This window comes from Salvelinus namaycush, chromosome 9 (assembly GCF_016432855.1).
Source record: "Salvelinus namaycush isolate Seneca chromosome 9, SaNama_1.0, whole genome shotgun sequence".
NCBI classification, from domain to species: Eukaryota; Metazoa; Chordata; class Actinopteri; order Salmoniformes; family Salmonidae; genus Salvelinus; species Salvelinus namaycush.
Window position 1 is genome coordinate 849,485 of NC_052315.1, and position 27,253 is coordinate 876,737.

Consider the following 27,253-nt stretch of genomic DNA (forward strand, 5'->3'; position numbering starts at 1 on the left):
CTGCACCAATGATAGTATGATGTATTGTGTTGGTACTGCACCAATGATAGTATGGTGTATTGTGTTGGTACTGCACCAACGATAGTATGGTGTATTGTGTTGGTACTGCACCAATGATAGTATGATGTATTGTGTTGGTACTGCACCAACGATAGTATGGTGTATTGTGTTGGTACTGCACCAATGATAGTATGGTGTATTGTGTTGGTACTGCACCAATGATTGTATGATGTATTGTGTTGGTACTGCACCAATGATAGTATGGTGTTGGTACTGCACCAATGATAGTATGGTGTATTGTGTTGGTACTGCACCAATGATAGTATTGTGTATTGTGTTGGTACTGCACCAATGATAGTATGGTGTATTGTGTTGGTACTGCACCAATGATAGTATGGTGTATTGTGTTGGTTCTGCACCAATGATAGTATGGTGTTGGTACTGCACCAATGATAGTATGATGTTGGTACTGCACCAATGATAGTATGGTGTATTGTGTTGGTACTGCACCAATGATAGTATGGTGTATTGTGTTGGTACTGCACCAATGATAGTGTGGTGTATTGTGTTGGTACTGCACCAATGATAGTATGATGTTGGTACTGCACCAATGATAGTATGGTGTATTGTGTTGGTACGGCACCAATGATAGTATGGTGTATTGTGTTGGTACTGCACCAATGATAGTATGGTGTATTGTGTTGGTACTGCACCAATGATAGTATGGTGTATTGTGTTGGTACTGCACCAATGATAGTATGGTGTATTGTGTTGGTACTGCACCAATGATAGTATGGTGTATTGTGTTGGTACTGCACCAATGATAGTATGGTGTATTGTGTTGGTACTGCACCAATGATAGTATGGTGTATTGTGTTGGTACTGCACCAATGATAGTATGATGTTGGTACTGCACCAATGATAGTATGATGTTGGTACTGCACCAATGATAGTATGATGTTGGTACTGCACCAATGATAGTATGATGTATTGTGTTGGTATTGCACCAATGATAGTATGATGTTGGTACTGCACCAATGATAGTATGGTGTTGGTACTGCACCAATGATATTATGGTGTATTGTGTTGGTACTGCACCAATGATAGTATGGTGTATTGTGTTGGTACTGCACCAATGATAGTATGGTCTATTGTGTTGGTATTGCACCAATGATAGTATTATGTTGGTACTGCACCAATGATAGTATGGTGTATTGTGTTGGTACTGCACCAATGATAGTATGGTGTATTGTGTTGGTACTGCACCAATGATAGTATGATGTTGGTACTGCACCAATGATAGTATGGTGTATTGTGTTGGTACTGCACCAACGATAGTATGGTGTATTGTGTTGGTACGGCACCAATGATAGTATGGTGTATTGTGTTGGTACTGCACCAACGATAGTATGGTGTATTGGTTTGGTACTGCACCAATGATAGTATGGTGTATTGTGTTGGTACTGCACCAACGATAGTATGGTGTATTGTGTTGGGACTGCACCAATGATAGTATGGTGTATTGTGTTGGTACTGCACCAATGATTGTATGATGTATTGTGTTGGTACTGCACCAATGATAGTATGGTGTTGGTACTGCACCAATGATAGTATGGTGTATTGTGTTGGTACTGCACCAATGATAGTATTGTGTATTGTGTTGGTACTGCACCAATGATAGTATGGTGTATTGTGTTGGTACTGCACCAATGATAGTATGGTGTTTTGTGTTGGTACTGCACCAATGATACTATGGTGCATTGTGTTGGTACTGCACCAATGATAGTATGGTGTTGGTACTGCACCAATGATAGTATGATGTATTGTGTTGGTACTGCACCAATGATAGTATGGTGCATTGTGTTGGTACTGCACCAATGGTAGTATGATGTATTGTGTTGGTACTGCACCAATGATAGTATGGTGTTGGTACTGCACCAATGATAGTATGATGTTGGTACTGCACCAATGATAGTATGATGTTGGTACTGCACCAATGATAGTATGATGTTGGTACTGCACCAATGATAGTATTGTGTTGGTACTGCACCAATGATAGTATGGTGTTGGTACTGCACCAATGATAGTATGATGTTGGTACTGCACCAATGATAGTATGATGTATTGTGTTGGTACTGCACCAATGATAGAATGATGTTGGTACTGCACCAATGATAGTATGATGTTGGTACTGCGCCAATGATAGTATGGTGTTGGTACTGCACCAATGATAGTATGGTGCATCGTGTTGGTACTGCACCAATGATAGTATGGTGTTGGTACTGCACCAATGATAGTATGGTGTATTGTGTTGGTACTGCACCAATGATAGTATGATGTTGGTACTGCACCAATGATAGTATGGTGAATTGTGTTGGTACTGCACCAATGATAGTATGGTGTATTGTGTTGGTATTGCACCAATGGCAGTATGATGTATTGTGTTGGTACTGCACCAATGATAGTATGGTGTTGGTACTGCACCAATGACAGTATGGTGTATTGTGTTGGTACTGCACCAATGGTAGTATGATGTATTGTGTTGGTACTGCACCAATGATAGTATGGTGTTGGTACTGCACCAATGATAGTATGGTGTATTGTGTTGGTACTGCACCAATGGTAGTATGATGTTGGTACTGCACCAATGATAGTATGGTGTTGGTACTGCACCAATGATAGTATGGTGTTGGTACTGCACCAATGATAGTATGGTGCATTGTGTTGGTACTGCACCAATGGTAGTATGATGTATTGTGTTGGTACTGCACCAATGATAGTATGGTGAATTGTGTTGGTACTGCACCAATGATAGTATGGTGTATTGTGTTGGTACTGCACCAATGATAGTATGGTGCACTGTGTTGGTACTGCACCAATGATAGTATGGTGTATTGTGTTGGTACTGCACCAATGGTAGTATGATGTATTGTGTTGGTATTGCACCAATGATAGTATGGTGTATTGTGTTGGTACTGCACCAATGGTAGTATGATGTATTGTGTTGGTACTGCACCAATGATAGTATGGTGTTTTGTGTTGGTACTGCACCAATGATAGTATGGTGTTGGTACTGCACCAATGATAGTATGGTGTATTGTGTTGGTACTGCACCAATGATAGTATGATGTTGGTGCTGCACCAATGATAGTATGATGTTGGTACTGCACCAATGATAGTATGGTGTATTGTGTTGGTACTGCACCAATGATAGTATGGTGCATTGTGTTGGTACTGCACCAATGATAGTATGGTGTATTGTGTTGGTACTGCACCAATGATAGTATGATGTTGGTACTGCACCAATGATAGTATGATGTTGGTACTGCACCAATGATAGTATGATGTTGGTACTGCACCAATGGTAGTATGATGTATTGTGTTGGTATTGCACCGATGATAGTATGGTGTTGGTACTGCACCAATGATAGTATGGTGCATTGTGTTGGTACTGCACCAATGATAGTATGGTGTTGGTACTGCACCAATGATAGTATGGTGTATTGTGTTGGTACTGCACCAATGATAGTATGGTGTATTGTGTTGGTATTGCACCAATGATTGTATTGTGTTGGTACTGCACCAATGATGGTATGGTGTATTGTGTTGGTACTGCACCAACTATAGTATGGTGTATTGTGTTGGTACTGCACCAATGATAGTATGGTGTATTGTTTTGGTACTGCACCAATGATAGTATGATGTTGGTACTGCACCAATGATAGTATGGTGTATTGTGTTGGTACTGCACCAAGGATAGTATGGTGTATTGTGTTGGTACTGCACCAATGATAGTATGATGTTGGTACTGCACCAATGATAGTATGGTGTATTGTGTTGGTACTGCACCAATGATAGTATGATGTTGGTACTGCACCAATGATAGTATGGTGTATTGTGTTGGTACTGCACCAATGATAGTATGGTGTTGGTACTGCACCAATGATAGTATGGTGTATTGTGTTGATACTGCACCAATGATAGTATGATGTTGGTACTGCACCAATGATAGTATGGTGTTGGTACTGCACCAATGATAGTATGGTGCATTGTGTTGGTACTGCACCAATGATAGTATGATGTATTGTGTTGGTACTGCACCAATGATAGTATGATGTTGGTACTGCACCAATGATAGTATGGTGTATTGTGTTGGTACTGCACCAATGATAATATGGTGTATTGTGTTGGTACTACACCAATGATAGTATGATGTTGGTACTGCACCAATGATAGTATGGTGTATTGTTTTGGTACTGCACCAATGATAGTATGATGTTGGTACTGCACCAATGATAGTATGGTGTATTGTGTTGGTACTGCACCAATGATAGTATGATGTTGGTACTGCACCAATGATAGTATGGTGTATTGTGTTGGTACTGCACCAATGATAGTATGGTGTTGGTACTGCACCAATGATAGTATGGTGTATTGTGTTGGTACTGCACCAATGATAGTATGATGTTGGTACTGCACCAATGATAGTATGGTGTTTTGTGTTGGTACTGCACCAATGATAGTATGGTGTTTTGTATTGGTATTGCACCAATGATAGTATGGTGTTGGTACTGCACCAATGATAGTATGGTGTATTGTGTTGGTACTGCACCAATGATAGTATGGTGTTTTGTGTTGGTACTGCACCAATGATAGTATGGTGTATTGTGTTGGTACTGCACCAATGATAGTATGGTGTTGGTACTGCACCAATGATAGTATGGTGTTTTGTGTTGGTACTGCACCAATGATAGTATGGTGTTGGTACTGCACCAATGATCGTATGGTGTATTGTGTTGGTACTGCACCAATGATAGTATGGTGTTTTGTGTTGGTACTGCACCAATGATAGTATGGTGCATCGTGTTGGTACTGCACCAATGATAGTATGGTGCATCGTGTTGGTACTGCACCAATGATAGTATGGTGTTGGTACTGCACCAATGATAGTATGGTGTATTGTGTTGGTACTGCACCAATGATAGTATGGTGCATCGTGTTGGTACTGCACCAATGATAGTATGATGTTGGTACTGCACCAATGATAGTATGGTGTATTGTGTTGGTACTGCACCAATGATAGTATGGTGTTTTGTGTTTGTACTGCACCAATGATAGTATGGTGTATTGTGTTGGTACTGCACCAATGATAGTATGGTGTATTGTGTTGGTACTGCACCAATGATAGTATGGTGTTTTGTGTTGGTACTGCACCAATGATAGTATGGTGTATTGTGTTGGTACTGCACCAGTGATAGTATGGTGTTGGTACTGCACCAATGATAGTATGGTGTTGGTACTGCACCAATGATAGTATGATGTATTGTGTTGGTACTGCACCAATGATAGTATGATGTTGGTACTGCACCAATGATAGTATGGTGTATTGTGTTGGTACTGCACCAATGATAGTATGGTGTATTGTGTTGGTACTGCACCAATGATAGTATGGTGTTGGTACTGCACCATTAATAGTATTGTGTTGGTACTGCACCAATGATAGTATGGTGTTGGTACCGCACCAATAATAGTATTGTGTTGGTACTGCACCAATGGTAGTATGATGTATTGTGTTGGTACTGCACCAATGATAGTATGGTGAATTGTGTTGGTACTGCACCAATGATAGTATGGTGTATTGTGTTGGTACTGCACCAATGATAGTATGGTGCACTGTGTTGGTACTGCACCAATGGTAGTATGATGTTGGTACTGCACCAATGATAGTATGGTGTTGGTACTGCACCAATGATAGTATGGTGTTGGTACTGCACCAATGATAGTATGGTGCATTGTGTTGGTACTGCACCAATGGTAGTATGATGTATTGTGTTGGTACTGCACCAATGATAGTATGGTGAATTGTGTTGGTACTGCACCAATGATAGTATGGTGTATTGTGTTGGTACTGCACCAATGATAGTATGGTGCACTGTGTTGGTACTGCACCAATGATAGTATGGTGTATTGTGTTGGTACTGCACCAATGGTAGTATGATGTATTGTGTTGGTATTGCACCAATGATAGTATGGTGTATTGTGTTGGTACTGCACCAATGGTAGTATGATGTATTGTGTTGGTACTGCACCAATGATAGTATGGTGTTTTGTGTTGGTACTGCACCAATGATAGTATGGTGTTGGTACTGCACCAATGATAGTATGGTGTATTGTGTTGGTACTGCACCAATGATAGTATGATGTTGGTGCTGCACCAATGATAGTATGATGTTGGTACTGCACCAATGATAGTATGGTGTATTGTGTTGGTACTGCACCAATGATAGTATGGTGCATTGTGTTGGTACTGCACCAATGATAGTATGGTGTATTGTGTTGGTACTGCACCAATGATAGTATGATGTTGGTACTGCACCAATGATAGTATGATGTTGGTACTGCACCAGTGATAGTATGATGTTGGTACTGCACCAATGGTAGTATGATGTATTGTGTTGGTATTGCACCGATGATAGTATGGTGTTGGTACTGCACCAATGATAGTATGGTGCATTGTGTTGGTACTGCACCAATGATAGTATGGTGTTGGTACTGCACCAATGATAGTATGGTGTATTGTGTTGGTACTGCACCAATGATAGTATGGTGTATTGTGTTGGTATTGCACCAATGATTGTATTGTGTTGGTACTGCACCAATGATAGTATGGTGTATTGTGTTGGTACTGCACCAACTATAGTATGGTGTATTGTGTTGGTACTGCACCAATGATAGTATGGTGTATTGTTTTGGTACTGCACCAATGATAGTATGATGTTGGTACTGCACCAATGATAGTATGGTGTATTGTGTTGGTACTGCACCAAGGATAGTATGGTGTATTGTGTTGGTACTGCACCAATGATAGTATGATGTTGGTACTGCACCAATGATAGTATGGTGTATTGTGTTGGTACTGCACCAATGATAGTATGATGTTGGTACTGCACCAATGATAGTATGGTGTATTGTGTTGGTACTGCACCAATGATAGTATGGTGTTGGTACTGCACCAATGATAGTATGGTGTATTGTGTTGGTACTGCACCAATGATAGTATGATGTTGGTACTGCACCAATGATAGTATGGTGTTGGTACTGCACCAATGATAGTATGGTGCATTGTGTTGGTACTGCACCAATGATAGTATGATGTATTGTGTTGGTACTGCACCAATGATAGTATGATGTTGGTACTGCACCAATGATAGTATGGTGTATTGTGTTGGTACTGCACCAATGATAGTATGGTGTATTGTGTTGGTACTACACCAATGATAGTATGATGTTGGTACTGCACCAATGATAGTATGGTGTATTGTGTTGGTACTGCACCAATGATAGTATGATGTTGGTACTGCACCAATGATAGTATGGTGTATTGTGTTGGTACTGCACCAATGATAGTATGATGTTGGTACTGCACCAATGATAGTATGGTGTATTGTGTTGGTACTGCACCAATGATAGTATGGTGTTGGTACTGCACCAATGATAGTATGGTGTATTGTGTTGGTACTGCACCAATGATAGTATGATGTTGGTACTGCACCAATGATAGTATGGTGTTTTGTGTTGGTACTGCACCAATGATAGTATGGTGTTTTGTGTTGGTATTGCACCAATGATAGTATGGTGTTGGTACTGCACCAATGATAGTATGGTGTTTTGTGTTGGTACTGCACCAATGATAGTATGGTGTATTGTGTTGGTACTGCACCAATGATAGTATGGTGTTGGTACTGCACCAATGATAGTATGGTGTTTTGTGTTGGTACTGCACCAATGATAGTATGGTGTTGGTACTGCACCAATGATCGTATGGTGTATTGTGTTGGTACTGCACCAATGATAGTATGGTGTTTTGTGTTGGTACTGCACCAATGATAGTATGGTGCATCGTGTTGGTACTGCACCAATATAGTATGGTGCATCGTGTTGGTACTGCACCAATGATAGTATGGTGTTGGTACTGCACCAATGATAGTATGGTGTATTGTGTTGGTACTGCACCAATGATAGTATGGTGCATCGTGTTGGTACTGCACCAATGATAGTATGATGTTGGTACTGCACCAATGATAGTATGGTGTATTGTGTTGGTACTGCACCAATGATAGTATGGTGTTTTGTGTTTGTACTGCACCAATGATAGTATGGTGTATTGTGTTGGTACTGCACCAATGATAGTATGGTGTATTGTGTTGGTACTGCACCAATGATAGTATGGTGTTTTGTGTTGGTACTGCACCAATGATAGTATGGTGTATTGTGTTGGTACTGCACCAGTGATAGTATGGTGTTGGTACTGCACCAATGATAGTATGGTGTTGGAACTGCACCAATGATAGTATGATGTATTGTGTTGGTACTGCACCAATGATAGTATGATGTTGGTACTGCACCAATGATAGTATGGTGTATTGTGTTGGTACTGCACCAATGATAGTATGGTGTATTGTGTTGGTACTGCACCAATGATAGTATGGTGTTGGTACTGCACCATTAATAGTATTGTGTTGGTACTGCACCAATGATAGTATGGTGTTGGTACTGCACCAATAATAGTATTGTGTTGGTACTGCACCAATGGTAGTATGATGTATTGTGTTGGTACTGCACCAATGATAGTATGGTGAATTGTGTTGGTACTGCACCAATGATAGTATGGTGTATTGTGTTGGTACTGCACCAATGATAGTATGGTGCACTGTGTTGGTACTGCACCAATGATAGTATGGTGTATTGTGTTGGTACTGCACCAATGGTAGTATGATGTATTGTGTTGGTATTGCACCAATGATAGTATGGTGTATTGTGTTGGTACTGCACCAATGGTAGTATGATGTATTGTGTTGGTACTGCACCAATGATAGTATGGTGTTTTGTGTTGGTACTGCACCAATGATAGTATGGTGTTGGTACTGCACCAATGATAGTATGGTGTATTGTGTTGGTACTGCACCAATGATAGTATGATGTTGGTGCTGCACCAATGATAGTATGATGTTGGTACTGCACCAATGATAGTATGGTGTATTGTGTTGGTACTGCACCAATGATAGTATGGTGCATTGTGTTGGTACTGCACCAATGATAGTATGGTGTATTGTGTTGGTACTGCACCAATGATAGTATGATGTTGGTACTGCACCAATGATAGTATGATGTTGGTACTGCACCAGTGATAGTATGATGTTGGTACTGCACCAATGGTAGTATGATGTATTGTGTTGGTATTGCACCGATGATAGTATGGTGTTGGTACTGCACCAATGATAGTATGGTGCATTGTGTTGGTACTGCACCAATGATAGTATGGTGTTGGTACTGCACCAATGATAGTATGGTGTATTGTGTTGGTACTGCACCAATGATAGTATGGTGTATTGTGTTGGTATTGCACCAATGATTGTATTGTGTTGGTACTGCACCAATGATAGTATGGTGTATTGTGTTGGTACTGCACCAACTATAGTGTGGTGTATTGTGTTGGTACTGCACCAATGATAGTATGGTGTATTGTTTTGGTACTGCACCAATGATAGTATGATGTTGGTACTGCACCAATGATAGTATGGTGTATTGTGTTGGTACTGCACCAAGGATAGTATGGTGTATTGTGTTGGTACTGCACCAATGATAGTATGATGTTGGTACTGCACCAATGATAGTATGGTGTATTGTGTTGGTACTGCACCAATGATAGTATGATGTTGGTACTGCACCAATGATAGTATGGTGTATTGTGTTGGTACTGCACCAATGATAGTATGGTGTTGGTACTGCACCAATGATAGTATGGTGTATTGTGTTGGTACTGCACCAATGATAGTATGATGTTGGTACTGCACCAATGATAGTATGGTGTTGGTACTGCACCAATGATAGTATGGTGCATTGTGTTGGTACTGCACCAATGATAGTATGATGTATTGTGTTGGTACTGCACCAATGATAGTATGATGTTGGTACTGCACCAATGATAGTATGGTGTATTGTGTTGGTACTGCACCAATGATAGTATGGTGTATTGTGTTGGTACTACACCAATGATAGTATGATGTTGGTACTGCACCAATGATAGTATGGTGTATTGTGTTGGTACTGCACCAATGATAGTATGGTGTATTGTGTTGGTACTGCACCAATGATAGTATGGTGTTTTGTGTTGGTACTGCACCAATGATAGTATGGTGTATTGTGTTGGTACTGCACCAGTGATAGTATGGTGTTGGTACTGCACCAATGATAGTATGGTGTTGGTACTGCACCAATGATAGTATGATGTATTGTGTTGGTACTGCACCAATGATAGTATGATGTTGGTACTGCACCAATGATAGTATGGTGTATTGTGTTGGTACTGCACCAATGATAGTATGGTGTATTGTGTTGGTACTGCACCAATGATAGTATGGTGTTGGTACTGCACCATTAATAGTATTGTGTTGGTACTGCACCAATGATAGTATGGTGTTGGTACCGCACCAATAATAGTATTGTGTTGGTACTGCACCAATGGTAGTATGATGTATTGTGTTGGTACTGCACCAATGATAGTATGGTGAATTGTGTTGGTACTGCACCAATGATAGTATGGTGTATTGTGTTGGTACTGCACCAATGATAGTATGGTGCACTGTGTTGGTACTGCACCAATGGTAGTATGATGTTGGTACTGCACCAATGATAGTATGGTGTTGGTACTGCACCAATGATAGTATGGTGTTGGTACTGCACCAATGATAGTATGGTGCATTGTGTTGGTACTGCACCAATGGTAGTATGATGTATTGTGTTGGTACTGCACCAATGATAGTATGGTGAATTGTGTTGGTACTGCACCAATGATAGTATGGTGTATTGTGTTGGTACTGCACCAATGATAGTATGGTGCACTGTGTTGGTACTGCACCAATGATAGTATGGTGTATTGTGTTGGTACTGCACCAATGGTAGTATGATGTATTGTGTTGGTATTGCACCAATGATAGTATGGTGTATTGTGTTGGTACTGCACCAATGGTAGTATGATGTATTGTGTTGGTACTGCACCAATGATAGTATGGTGTTTTGTGTTGGTACTGCACCAATGATAGTATGGTGTTGGTACTGCACCAATGATAGTATGGTGTATTGTGTTGGTACTGCACCAATGATAGTATGATGTTGGTGCTGCACCAATGATAGTATGATGTTGGTACTGCACCAATGATAGTATGGTGTATTGTGTTGGTACTGCACCAATGATAGTATGGTGCATTGTGTTGGTACTGCACCAATGATAGTATGGTGTATTGTGTTGGTACTGCACCAATGATAGTATGATGTTGGTACTGCACCAATGATAGTATGATGTTGGTACTGCACCAGTGATAGTATGATGTTGGTACTGCACCAATGGTAGTATGATGTATTGTGTTGGTATTGCACCGATGATAGTATGGTGTTGGTACTGCACCAATGATAGTATGGTGCATTGTGTTGGTACTGCACCAATGATAGTATGGTGTTGGTACTGCACCAATGATAGTATGGTGTATTGTGTTGGTACTGCACCAATGATAGTATGGTGTATTGTGTTGGTATTGCACCAATGATTGTATTGTGTTGGTACTGCACCAATGATAGTATGGTGTATTGTGTTGGTACTGCACCAACTATAGTATGGTGTATTGTGTTGGTACTGCACCAATGATAGTATGGTGTATTGTTTTGGTACTGCACCAATGATAGTATGATGTTGGTACTGCACCAATGATAGTATGGTGTATTGTGTTGGTACTGCACCAAGGATAGTATGGTGTATTGTGTTGGTACTGCACCAATGATAGTATGATGTTGGTACTGCACCAATGATAGTATGGTGTATTGTGTTGGTACTGCACCAATGATAGTATGATGTTGGTACTGCACCAATGATAGTATGGTGTATTGTGTTGGTACTGCACCAATGATAGTATGGTGTTGGTACTGCACCAATGATAGTATGGTGTATTGTGTTGGTACTGCACCAATGATAGTATGATGTTGGTACTGCACCAATGATAGTATGGTGTTGGTACTGCACCAATGATAGTATGGTGCATTGTGTTGGTACTGCACCAATGATAGTATGATGTATTGTGTTGGTACTGCACCAATGATAGTATGATGTTGGTACTGCACCAATGATAGTATGGTGTATTGTGTTGGTACTGCACCAATGATAGTATGGTGTATTGTGTTGGTACTACACCAATGATAGTATGATGTTGGTACTGCACCAATGATAGTATGGTGTATTGTGTTGGTACTGCACCAATGATAGTATGATGTTGGTACTGCACCAATGATAGTATGGTGTATTGTGTTGGTACTGCACCAATGATAGTATGATGTTGGTACTGCACCAATGATAGTATGGTGTATTGTGTTGGTACTGCACCAATGATAGTATGGTGTTGGTACTGCACCAATGATAGTATGGTGTATTGTGTTGGTACTGCACCAATGATAGTATGATGTTGGTACTGCACCAATGATAGTATGGTGTTTTGTGTTGGTACTGCACCAATGATAGTATGGTGTTTTGTGTTGGTATTGCACCAATGATAGTATGGTGTTGGTACTGCACCAATGATAGTATGGTGTTTTGTGTTGGTACTGCACCAATGATAGTATGGTGTATTGTGTTGGTACTGCACCAATGATAGTATGGTGTTGGTACTGCACCAATGATAGTATGGTGTTTTGTGTTGGTACTGCACCAATGATAGTATGGTGTTGGTACTGCACCAATGATCGTATGGTGTATTGTGTTGGTACTGCACCAATGATAGTATGGTGTTTTGTGTTGGTACTGCACCAATGATAGTATGGTGCATCGTGTTGGTACTGCACCAATATAGTATGGTGCATCGTGTTGGTACTGCACCAATGATAGTATGGTGTTGGTACTGCACCAATGATAGTATGGTGTATTGTGTTGGTACTGCACCAATGATAGTATGGTGCATCGTGTTGGTACTGCACCAATGATAGTATGATGTTGGTACTGCACCAATGATAGTATGGTGTATTGTGTTGGTACTGCACCAATGATAGTATGGTGTTTTGTGTTTGTACTGCACCAATGATAGTATGGTGTATTGTGTTGGTACTGCACCAATGATAGTATGGTGTATTGTGTTGGTACTGCACCAATGATAGTATGGTGTTTTGTGTTGGTACTGCACCAATGATAGTATGGTGTATTGTGTTGGTACTGCACCAGTGATAGTATGGTGTTGGTACTGCACCAATGATAGTATGGTGTTGGAACTGCACCAATGATAGTATGATGTATTGTGTTGGTACTGCACCAATGATAGTATGATGTTGGTACTGCACCAATGATAGTATGGTGTATTGTGTTGGTACTGCACCAATGATAGTATGGTGTATTGTGTTGGTACTGCACCAATGATAGTATGGTGTTGGTACTGCACCATTAATAGTATTGTGTTGGTACTGCACCAATGATAGTATGGTGTTGGTACTGCACCAATAATAGTATTGTGTTGGTACTGCACCAATGGTAGTATGATGTATTGTGTTGGTACTGCACCAATGATAGTATGGTGAATTGTGTTGGTACTGCACCAATGATAGTATGGTGTATTGTGTTGGTACTGCACCAATGATAGTATGGTGCACTGTGTTGGTACTGCACCAATGATAGTATGGTGTATTGTGTTGGTACTGCACCAATGGTAGTATGATGTATTGTGTTGGTATTGCACCAATGATAGTATGGTGTATTGTGTTGGTACTGCACCAATGGTAGTATGATGTATTGTGTTGGTACTGCACCAATGATAGTATGGTGTTTTGTGTTGGTACTGCACCAATGATAGTATGGTGTTGGTACTGCACCAATGATAGTATGGTGTATTGTGTTGGTACTGCACCAATGATAGTATGATGTTGGTGCTGCACCAATGATAGTATGATGTTGGTACTGCACCAATGATAGTATGGTGTATTGTGTTGGTACTGCACCAATGATAGTATGGTGCATTGTGTTGGTACTGCACCAATGATAGTATGGTGTATTGTGTTGGTACTGCACCAATGATAGTATGATGTTGGTACTGCACCAATGATAGTATGATGTTGGTACTGCACCAGTGATAGTATGATGTTGGTACTGCACCAATGGTAGTATGATGTATTGTGTTGGTATTGCACTGATGATAGTATGGTGTTGGTACTGCACCAATGATAGTATGGTGCATTGTGTTGGTACTGCACCAATGATAGTATGGTGTTGGTACTGCACCAATGATAGTATGGTGTATTGTGTTGGTACTGCACCAATGATAGTATGGTGTATTGTGTTGGTATTGCACCAATGATTGTATTGTGTTGGTACTGCACCAATGATAGTATGGTGTATTGTGTTGGTACTGCACCAACTATAGTGTGGTGTATTGTGTTGGTACTGCACCAATGATAGTATGGTGTATTGTTTTGGTACTGCACCAATGATAGTATGATGTTGGTACTGCACCAATGATAGTATGGTGTATTGTGTTGGTACTGCACCAAGGATAGTATGGTGTATTGTGTTGGTACTGCACCAATGATAGTATGATGTTGGTACTGCACCAATGATAGTATGGTGTATTGTGTTGGTACTGCACCAATGATAGTATGATGTTGGTACTGCACCAATGATAGTATGGTGTATTGTGTTGGTACTGCACCAATGATAGTATGGTGTTGGTACTGCACCAATGATAGTATGGTGTATTGTGTTGGTACTGCACCAATGATAGTATGATGTTGGTACTGCACCAATGATAGTATGGTGTTGGTACTGCACCAATGATAGTATGGTGCATTGTGTTGGTACTGCACCAATGATAGTATGATGTATTGTGTTGGTACTGCACCAATGATAGTATGATGTTGGTACTGCACCAATGATAGTATGGTGTATTGTGTTGGTACTGCACCAATGATAGTATGGTGTATTGTGTTGGTACTACACCAATGATAGTATGATGTTGGTACTGCACCAATGATAGTATGGTGTATTGTGTTGGTACTGCACCAATGATAGTATGATGTTGGTACTGCACCAATGATAGTATGGTGTATTGTGTTGGTACTGCACCAATGATAGTATGGTGTTGGTACTGCACCAATGATAGTATGGTGTATTGTGTTGGTACTGCACCAATGATAGTATGATGTTGGTACTGCACCAATGATAGTATGGTGTTGGTACTGCACCAATGATAGTATGGTGTATTGTGTTGGTACTGCACCAATGATAGTATGATGTTGGTACTGCACCAATGATAGTATGGTGTTGGTACTGCACCAATGATAGTATGGTGCATTGTGTTGGTACTGCACCAATGATAGTATGATGTATTGTGTTGGTACTGCACCAATGATAGTATGATGTTGGTACTGCACCAATGATAGTATGGTGTTTTGTGTTGGTACTGCACCAATGATAGTATGGTGTTTTGTGTTGGTACTGCACCAATGATAGTATGGTGTTGGTACTGCACCATTAATAGTATTGTGTTGGTACTGCACCAATGATAGTATGGTGTTGGTACTGCACCAATAATAGTATTGTGTTGGTACTGCACCAATGGTAGTATGATGTATTGTGTTGGTACTGCACCAATGATAGTATGGTGAATTGTGTTGGTACTGCACCAATGATAGTATGGTGTATTGTGTTGGTACTGCACCAATGATAGTATGGTGCACTGTGTTGGTACTGCACCAATGGTAGTATGATGTTGGTACTGCACCAATGATAGTATGGTGTTGGTACTGCACCAATGATAGTATGGTGTTGGTACTGCACCAATGATAGTATGGTGCATTGTGTTGGTACTGCACCAATGGTAGTATGATGTATTGTGTTGGTACTGCACCAATGATAGTATGGTGAATTGTGTTGGTACTGCACCAATGATAGTATGGTGTATTGTGTTGGTACTGCACCAATGATAGTATGGTGCACTGTGTTGGTACTGCACCAATGATAGTATGGTGTATTGTGTTGGTACTGCACCAATGGTAGTATGATGTATTGTGTTGGTATTGCACCAATGATAGTATGGTGTATTGTGTTGGTACTGCACCAATGGTAGTATGATGTATTGTGTTGGTACTGCACCAATGATAGTATGGTGTTTTGTGTTGGTACTGCACCAATGATAGTATGGTGTTGGTACTGCACCAATGATAGTATGGTGTATTGTGTTGGTACTGCACCAATGATAGTATGATGTTGGTGCTGCACCAATGATAGTATGATGTTGGTACTGCACCAATGATAGTATGGTGTATTGTGTTGGTACTGCACCAATGATAGTATGGTGCATTGTGTTGGTACTGCACCAATGATAGTATGGTGTATTGTGTTGGTACTGCACCAATGATAGTATGATGTTGGTACTGCACCAATGATAGTATGATGTTGGTACTGCACCAGTGATAGTATGATGTTGGTACTGCACCAATGGTAGTATGATGTATTGTGTTGGTATTGCACCGATGATAGTATGGTGTTGGTACTGCACCAATGATAGTATGGTGCATTGTGTTGGTACTGCACCAATGATAGTATGGTGTTGGTACTGCACCAATGATAGTATGGTGTATTGTGTTGGTACTGCACCAATGATAGTATGGTGTATTGTGTTGGTATTGCACCAATGATTGTATTGTGTTGGTACTGCACCAATGATAGTATGGTGTATTGTGTTGGTACTGCACCAACTATAGTATGGTGTATTGTGTTGGTACTGCACCAATGATAGTATGGTGTATTGTTTTGGTACTGCACCAATGATAGTATGATGTTGGTACTGCACCAATGATAGTATGGTGTATTGTGTTGGTACTGCACCAAGGATAGTATGGTGTATTGTGTTGGTACTGCACCAATGATAGTATGATGTTGGTACTGCACCAATGATAGTATGGTGTATTGTGTTGGTACTGCACCAATGATAGTATGATGTTGGTACTGCACCAATGATAGTATGGTGTATTGTGTTGGTACTGCACCAATGATAGTATGGTGTTGGTACTGCACCAATGATAGTATGGTGTATTGTGTTGGTACTGCACCAATGATAGTATGATGTTGGTACTGCACCAATGATAGTATGGTGTTGGTACTGCACCAATGATAGTATGGTGCATTGTGTTGGTACTGCACCAATGATAGTATGATGTATTGTGTTGGTACTGCACCAATGATAGTATGATGTTGGTACTGCACCAATGATAGTATGGTGTATTGTGTTGGTACTGCACCAATGATAGTATGGTGTATTGTGTTGGTACTACACCAATGATAGTATGATGTTGGTACTGCACCAATGATAGTATGGTGTATTGTGTTGGTACTGCACCAATGATAGTATGGTGCATTGTGTTGGTACTGCACCAATGATAGTATGGTGTATTGTGTTGGTACTGCACCAATGATAGTATGATGTTGGTACTGCACCAATGATAGTATGATGTTGGTACTGCACCAGTGATAGTATGATGTTGGTACTGCACCAATGGTAGTATGATGTATTGTGTTGGTATTGCACCGATGATAGTATGGTGTTGGTACTGCACCAATGATAGTATGGTGCATTGTGTTGGTACTGCACCAATGATAGTATGGTGTTGGTACTGCACCAATGATAGTATGGTGTATTGTGTTGGTACTGCACCAATGATAGTATGGTGTATTGTGTTGGTATTGCACCAATGATTGTATTGTGTTGGTACTGCACCAATGATAGTATGGTGTATTGTGTTGGTACTGCACCAACTATAGTATGGTGTATTGTGTTGGTACTGCACCAATGATAGTATGGTGTATTGTTTTGGTACTGCACCAATGATAGTATGATGTTGGTACTGCACCAATGATAGTATGGTGTATTGTGTTGGTACTGCACCAAGGATAGTATGGTGTATTGTGTTGGTACTGCACCAATGATAGTATGATGTTGGTACTGCACCAATGATAGTATGGTGTATTGTGTTGGTACTGCACCAATGATAGTATGATGTTGGTACTGCACCAATGATAGTATGGTGTATTGTGTTGGTACTGCACCAATGATAGTATGGTGTTGGTACTGCACCAATGATAGTATGGTGTATTGTGTTGGTACTGCACCAATGATAGTATGATGTTGGTACTGCACCAATGATAGTATGGTGTTGGTACTGCACCAATGATAGTATGGTGCATTGTGTTGGTACTGCACCAATGATAGTATGATGTATTGTGTTGGTACTGCACCAATGATAGTATGATGTTGGTACTGCACCAATGATAGTATGGTGTATTGTGTTGGTACTGCACCAATGATAGTATGGTGTATTGTGTTGGTACTACACCAATGATAGTATGATGTTGGTACTGCACCAATGATAGTATGGTGTATTGTGTTGGTACTGCACCAATGATAGTATGATGTTGGTACTGCACCAATGATAGTATGGTGTATTGTGTTGGTACTGCACCAATGATAGTATGATGTTGGTACTGCACCAATGATAGTATGGTGTATTGTGTTGGTACTGCACCAATGATAGTATGGTGTTGGTACTGCACCAATGATAGTATGGTGTATTGTGTTGGTACTGCACCAATGATAGTATGATGTTGGTACTGCACCAATGATAGTATGGTGTTTTGTGTTGGTACTGCACCAATGATAGTATGGTGTTTTGTGTTGGTACTGCACCAATGATAGTATGGTGTTTTGTGTTGGTATTGCACCAATGATAGTATGGTGTTGGTACTGCACCAATGATAGTATGGTGTTTTGTGTTGGTACTGCACCAATGATAGTATGGTGTATTGTGTTGGTACTGCACCAATGATAGTATGGTGTTGGTACTGCACCAATGATAGTATGGTGTTTTGTGTTGGTACTGCACCAATGATAGTATGGTGTTGGTACTGCACCAATGATCGTATGGTGTATTGTGTTGGTACTGCACCAATGATAGTATGGTGTTTTGTGTTGGTACTGCACCAATGATAGTATGGTGCATCGTGTTGGTACTGCGCCAATATAGTATGGTGCATCGTGTTGGTACTGCACCAATGATAGTATGGTGTTGGTACTGCACCAATGATAGTATGGTGTATTGTGTTGGTACTGCACCAATGATAGTATGGTGCATCGTGTTGGTACTGCACCAATGATAGTATGATGTTGGTACTGCACCAATGATAGTATGGTGTATTGTGTTGGTACTGCACCAATGATAGTATGGTGTTTTGTGTTTGTACTGCACCAATGATAGTATGGTCTATTGTGTTGGTACTGCACCAATGATAGTATGGTGTATTGTGTTGGTACTGCACCAATGATAGTATGGTGTTTTGTGTTGGTACTGCACCAATGATAGTATGGTGTATTGTGTTGGTACTGCACCAGTGATAGTATGGTGTTGGTACTGCACCAATGATAGTATGGTGTTGGTACTGCACCAATGATAGTATGATGTATTGTGTTGGTACTGCACCAATGATAGTATGATGTTGGTACTGCACCAATGATAGTATGGTGTATTGTGTTGGTACTGCACCAATGATAGTATGGTGTATTGTGTTGGTACTGCACCAATGATAGTATGGTGTTGGTACTGCACCATTAATAGTATTGTGTTGGTACTGCACCAATGATAGTATGGTGTTGGTACTGCACCAATAATAGTATTGTGTTGGTACTGCACCAATGGTAGTATGATGTATTGTGTTGGTACTGCACCAATGATAGTATGGTGAATTGTGTTGGTACTGCACCAATGATAGTATGGTGTATTGTGTTGGTACTGCACCAATGATAGTATGGTGCACTGTGTTGGTACTGCACCAATGATAGTATGGTGTATTGTGTTGGTACTGCACCAATGGTAGTATGATGTATTGTGTTGGTATTGCACCAATGATAGTATGGTGTATTGTGTTGGTACTGCACCAATGGTAGTATGATGTATTGTGTTGGTACTGCACCAATGATAGTATGGTGTTTTGTGTTGGTACTACACCAATGATAGTATGGTGTTGGTACTGCACCAATGATAGTATGGTGTATTGTGTTGGTACTGCACCAATGATAGTATGATGTTGGTGCTGCACCAATGATAGTATGATGTTGGTACTGCACCAATGATAGTATGGTGTATTGTGTTGGTACTGCACCAATGATAGTATGGTGCATTGTGTTGGTACTGCACCAATGATAGTATGGTGTATTGTGTTGGTACTGCACCAATGATAGTATGATGTTGGTACTGCACCAATGATAGTATGATGTTGGTACTGCACCAGTGATAGTATGATGTTGGTACTGCACCAATGGTAGTATGATGTATTGTGTTGGTATTGCACCGATGATAGTATGGTGTTGGTACTGCACCAATGATAGTATGGTGCATTGTGTTGGTACTGCACCAATGATAGTATGGTGTTGGTACTGCACCAATGATAGTATGGTGTATTGTGTTGGTACTGCACCAATGATAGTATGGTGTATTGTGTTGGTATTGCACCAATGATTGTATTGTGTTGGTACTGCACCAATGATAGTATGGTGTATTGTGTTGGTACTGCACCAACTATAGTGTGGTGTATTGTGTTGGTACTGCACCAATGATAGTATGGTGTATTGTTTTGGTACTGCACCAATGATAGTATGATGTTGGTACTGCACCAATGATAGTATGGTGTATTGTGTTGGTACTGCACCAAGGATAGTATGGTGTATTGTGTTGGTACTGCACCAATGATAGTATGATGTTGGTACTGCACCAATGATAGTATGGTGTATTGTGTTGGTACTGCACCAATGATAGTATGATGTTGGTACTGCACCAATGATAGTATGGTGTATTGTGTTGGTACTGCACCAATGATAGTATGGTGTTGGTACTGCACCAATGATAGTATGGTGTATTGTGTTGGTACTGCACCAATGATAGTATGATGTTGGTACTGCACCAATGATAGTATGGTGTTGGTACTGCACCAATGATAGTATGGTGCATTGTGTTGGTACTGCACCAATGATAGTATGATGTATTGTGTTGGTACTGCACCAATGATAGTATGATGTTGGTACTGCACCAATGATAGTATGGTGTATTGTGTTGGTACTGCACCAATGATAGTATGGTGTATTGTGTTGGTACTACACCAATGATAGTATGATGTTGGTACTGCACCAATGATAGTATGGTGTATTGTGTTGGTACTGCACCAATGATAGTATGATGTTGGTACTGCACCAATGATAGTATGGTGTATTGTGTTGGTACTGCACCAATGATAGTATGATGTTGGTACTGCACCAATGATAGTATGGTGTATTGTGTTGGTACTGCACCAATGATAGTATGGTGTTGGTACTGCACCAATGATAGTATGGTGTATTGTGTTGGTACTGCACCAATGATAGTATGATGTTGGTACTGCACCAATGATAGTATGGTGTTGGTACTGCACCAATGATAGTATGGTGCATTGTGTTGGTACTGCACCAATGATAGTATGATGTATTGTGTTGGTACTGCACCAATGATAGTATGATGTTGGTACTGCACCAATGATAGTATGGTGTTTTGTGTTGGTACTGCACCAATGATAGTATGGTGTTTTGTGTTGGTATTGCACCAATGATAGTATGGTGTTGGTACTGCACCAATGATAGTATGGTGTTTTGTGTTGGTACTGCACCAATGATAGTATGGTGTATTGTGTTGGTACTGCACCAATGATAGTATGGTGTTGGTACTGCACCAATGATAGTATGGTGTTTTGTGTTGGTACTGCACCAATGATAGTATGGTGTTGGTACTGCACCAATGATAGTATGGTGTTTTGTGTTGGTACTGCACCAATGATAGTATGGTGTTGGTACTGCACCAATGATCGTATGGTGTATTGTGTTGGTACTGCACCAATGATAGTATGGTGTTTTGTGTTGGTACTGCACCAATGATAGTATGGTGCATCGTGTTGGTACTGCACCAATGATAGTATGGTGCATCGTGTTGGTACTGCACCAATGATAGTATGGTGTTGGTACTGCACCAATGATAGTATGGTGTATTGTGTTGGTACTGCACCAATGATAGTATGGTGCATCGTGTTGGTACTGCACCAATGATAGTATGGTGTTGGTACTGCACCAATGATAGTATGGTGCATCGTGTTGGTACTGCACCAATGATAGTATGATGTTGGTACTGCACCAATGATAGTATGGTGTATTGTGTTGGTACTGCACCAATGATAGTATGGTGTTTTGTGTTTGTACTGCACCAATGATAGTATGGTGTATTGTGTTGGTACTGCACCAATGATAGTATGGTGTATTGTGTTGGTACTGCACCAATGATAGTATGGTGTTTTGTGTTGGTACTGCACCAATGATAGTATGGTGTATTGTGTTGGTACTGCACCAGTGATAGTATGGTGTTGGTACTGCACCAATGATAGTATGGTGTTGGTACTGCACCAATGATAGTATGATGTATTGTGTTGGTACTGCACCAATGATAGTATGATGTTGGTACTGCACCAATGATAGTATGGTGTATTGTGTTGGTACTGCACCAATGATAGTATGGTGTATTGTGTTGGTACTGCACCAATGATAGTATGGTGTTGGTACTGCACCATTAATAGTATTGTGTTGGTACTGCACCAATGATAGTATGGTGTTGGTACTGCACCAATAATAGTATTGTGTTGGTACTGCACCAATGATAGTATGGTGCTGGTACTGCACCAATGATAGTACTGTGTTGGTACTGCACCAATGATAGTATGATGTTGGTACTGCACCAATGATAGTTTGGTGTATTGTGTTGGTACTGCACCAATGATAGTATGGTGTATTGTGTTGGTACTGCACCAATGATAGTATGGTGTATTGTGTTGGTACTGCACCAATGATAGTTTGGTGTATTGTGTTGGTACTGCACCAATGATAGTTTGGTGTATTGTGTTGGTACTGCACCAATGATAGTATGGTGTATTGTGTTGGTACTGCACCAATGATAGTATGGTGTATTGTGTTGGTACTGCACCAATGATAGTATGGTGTATTGTGTTGGTACTGCACCAATGATAGTATGGTGCATTGTGTTTTCTTAGTTATGGTTTCTCTGACGACCCATGGTAGTGAGTGTCCTTGGGACTGTGACCCTTAAATTCCCAAATATTGGATTTTGATCAGCAGTTTTTGTATTTTGTTGTTGTTGTACATGTTGTGCTATTTAGATCACATTTTGAAGTCCTGGGTTTTGATTCAACATACACTGTGCGATGAGCTAGTCTAAATGGCTCTAAATGGCTTGACCTAGCTAATTCTCTGTTTCTCTCTCGTTCTCTCCGTAGGTTTGCGGTGATGGCGTGTTGCTGGGCCCTTGATCCAGAGGAGAGGCCTAAGTTCCAGCAGCTTGTCCAGTGTCTGACGGAGTTCCATGCAGCGTTGGGGGCATACGTGTAAAATCCACCCCCAGGCTTGTGTTACGGACCAGGCCCGAAGGCCCAGCAGGCCCAGGAGTTACTGAACAGCACTAATCACCATGAGGAATACATTTACAAACTCTTGTGCCTTATTAAAAAGAAAGAACAGACTTTCATCATCATGACAATGTTTTGTCAAGTCTAGATTTTTTTTTTTTTTTGTATGTAGTTGAAACACATTTCCGTTGTGTAGTCGAAGTGGAAATAATTGGTATTTCTGGGATTTGTGGAGGCTTCAAGCTGTTCTCTCAGCCAAGTACCAAGGATTCTCTTTCTGAGGTCGTCATATTTCCCAGCATGCATCACAAGCTTCCAGAATAGACCTAATACCCTCTCTATGAAAGAAAACCCACAAGGACGCCACTGCACACATCCACTCTTTTGGTAAAAATGTGCCGAAAAGCCGCGGCCGCCATTTTCCTAACGACTACGCTCTGAGGACCTGTTTTTAAAGACACACCATGCTAATATGTTGTGTTCTACCGTTTATTTGTGTGTGTGTGTGTGTTTTTAGAGAATTAGAGATGTTCATTTTGTGGTTGTAGATCTATTTTTCAGTGAGAGGATGACAACACAGCAGATTAAGCTTTACATGTACAGGACAGTGGTAGGGTACCAAAGTAGACAGAGGGTCTGCTTCTCAAATTGCACCCTAGTCCCTACATTGGCCCCCCACATAGACCTCTGGTCTAAAGTGGTGCACTATATAGGGAATCGGGTGCTGTTTTGGGACTTGGATAGAGGTTTGTCTGTGTACTATAGAGATGTTTGTTTCTTTCTGTCATGGTGTGGTAAACTCACGGTAGGTACGAAAGGCTTCTCGGGGGATCGAACGGGCAAGGCCTAAGCAGATCTACTCTGCTGGACTTGTTGTGGATAATGACTTGTGCTGTTGGTCTCTCGTCTCGTCCGTCCTGATCTCCACTGAAGGACCTACTGAACATTTGTGTTACACACATTAGTTTCCCTTTTCCTTTGGGAGACGTGCCAATGGAGCGGCTAGCGTAGCTGACGATACTGTCGTCCCATCCCATGATCTCCTCAGCATCTGTTCCAAGTCAGTAGTGTGGATGCCTACTACAGGCCTGCGACGGTACACTACATACCCTTAATGGACTTCAGAGATGTATGCTATAATGGATTGGTGTTGTGTCTTCCACCATCGTTCTCCTTTTTAGATGTTCACTATCACGACTATCAATTCAAATCTCACAAATATCTGGGGGAACGAATATCTAACAAGGTTGTCATTATTATTATTCCTTGTTTTTGACTTTGACGGTTCTGTCAGAACAAAACCCAGGTTGCCAAACACACGCTGTTTTAAGAATGAGAAAATATGAATTTGTACTAGAACACTAATAATCACTGTGAAAATCAGAATAACTGCCAATCTGGCAACATTAGGGCCAAGCTCTGGTCCAAGACGTGACGTGCTGCTTGTTCACGCTGAGCCCTTTGACCAGAGCAATATCACACCAACCTGGCAACATCATGGCCTAATCTTTTATTTTCACATCTAAAATCTGTCTGATTTGTCTTCAAGATCACTGCATGTTAAATTTAAAGGGTGTTCATTCTGTCAACTGAAATTCATACAAATTAAACGGGACCCTTGAAAATAAACAGGCTTTTCATTTTCTTATTCATGTGGTCTGACTCATTTTATTTCAAAGACTGGTTAATCTTAAATGGCACCCTATTCCCTTTATAGTGCACTACTTAGTGCACTACTTTGGGCCCTTAGGGCTCTGGTACAAAGTAGTTCACTAAAAGCCAGATTCAGACTTAGGACATTTTTATTTAATCTTTTTTACATTTATTTAACTAGGCAAGTCCGTTAATAACAAATTCTTATTTTCAATGACGACCTAGGAACAGTGGGTTAACTGCCTTGTTCAGGGGCAGAACGACATATTTGTACCTTGTCCGCTCGGGGAATCGATTTTGCAACCTTTCGGTTACTAGTCCAACGCTCTAACCACTAGGCTACCCTGCCGCCCCCCTTTGACCAGAGCAATATCACACCAACCTGGCAACTTCATGGCCTAATCTTATTTTCATCCAGGTCTTACCTACGCACTTCTCAGTAGTTGATATTCAGACTTACCTTATGGAGGTGTGTAATGGGCTTTGCAGGCCCGGTTCCCTTGCGCATTGAATAGATTTTATTCAACTGTTGAAAACCCTCCCACTTGCTTGCCAACTGTTAGCGCTGTACTGTCATTTTGCGCATGGCTGCAGAAGCCTATAGCTTGGGTCTCTACCTTTTCATCCCAAGTTGTAAGGCACAGCATTTCATAGACTTCACTGTGGAAAAGGTGATATGTTGATATGCCTTAGTTTGCTGCTATAAGACTGGGTTTCACATTTGTCTCCAGAGTTTACAAGGTAAAATAGATCTAAAACAAGTGTCATTTATAGCTACAATTCCCTTCTCCAAAAGGATGACTCCTTTACCTAGCTGTTATCAATAGTTCTTATCAAGTAGTAAATTACAGTGCGTGGAAAATGCTGTTATTTCTCATCAGGAAAAAATAAGTACACTGAACAAAAATATAAACGCTACATGTAAAGTGTTGGTCCCATGTTTCATGAGCTGAAATAAAAAGATCCCAGAAATGTTCCATATAACAAAAACACTTACTTCTCTCATGTTGTGCACACATTTGTTTACAATTACATTTTTAGTCATTTAGTAAGACGCTCTTATCCAGAAGGACTTACAGTAGTGAGTACACACATTTTAATTTGTACTAGTCACTCGTGGGAATCGAACCCACAACCCTGATGTTGGAAGTGCCACGCTCCACCAACTGAGCCACGTTTTACACCCCTGTTAATGAGAATTTCTCCTTTACCAAGATAATCCATCCACCTGACAGGTGTGGCATATCAAGAAGCTGATTAAACAGCATGATCATTACACAGGTGCACCTTGTGCCGGGGAAAATAAAAAGGCCACTCTCTTAAAATGTACTAGTTTTTTGTCACACAACACAATACCACAGACGTCTCCAGTTTTGAGGGATTGTGCAATTGTTATGCTGTTATGCAGGAATGTCCAACAGAGCTGTTGCCAGAGAATTGAATGTTCATTAAGAATTACTGGAGTTTAGAGACGTAACATAAGATTTATAAAGGCTCAAATGTTTCTGACATGTTATTTAACACAAAACTTGCAGGCTATATGTAAAGTGTTGTGTACTGAACAGTTACAATAACCAAGAATCTCATCAGAAGGTGAACACGTTAGTATGTCAGAATTCCAACCAGAGATCCCTTATGGTTTACTCATCTGCGTGGGTCTGAAATTGCACCCTATTCCCTATGGGCCCTGGTCAAAAGTAGTGCACCCTATTCCCTATGGGCCCTGGTCAAAAGTAGTGCACTACATAGGGAATAGGGTGCCATTTGGAACGCGTGCCCAGTATGGATTGACAACGACAATGTTCCCCTGCTGTACGACAGACAAAGACCCATCTTTCCTCTATTGTTCCTCAGGCAAAGGGGGGAGATCAATGACATGAGAGGGGGCACCATCAGACCAACTGCATGACATTTGCAGTTGTTTAACTATTTTGCTCAACATATTTTTTTAACCCTTAAGTGTGTGTACGTTACTGTATTTATACGTGGGAAATTGTGCTAAAATGGTGAGTCTTTAAGTACAGAATATCTTTAGTT

At 40.7% G+C, this 27,253-nt stretch overlaps 1 protein-coding gene across 2 annotated transcripts in view; it reads left to right on the forward strand.

Moving 5' to 3' along the window:
* ryk (receptor like tyrosine kinase) overlaps positions 1 to 25,211 on the forward strand; it is a 214,375-nt gene extending 189,164 nt beyond the window's left edge. Inside the window, exon 16 of one of the 2 annotated variants that reach the window (XM_039000713.1) lies at positions 23,435 to 25,211. In XM_039000713.1, the coding sequence (XP_038856641.1) occupies positions 23,435 to 23,546 (112 nt within the window). In that variant the 3' untranslated portion in view covers positions 23,547 to 25,211. The remainder of the gene's footprint in view (positions 1 to 23,434) is intronic. The other variant, XM_039000714.1, reaches the window with a different exon arrangement.
* The last annotated feature ends 2,042 nt before the right edge of the window (positions 25,212 to 27,253 follow it).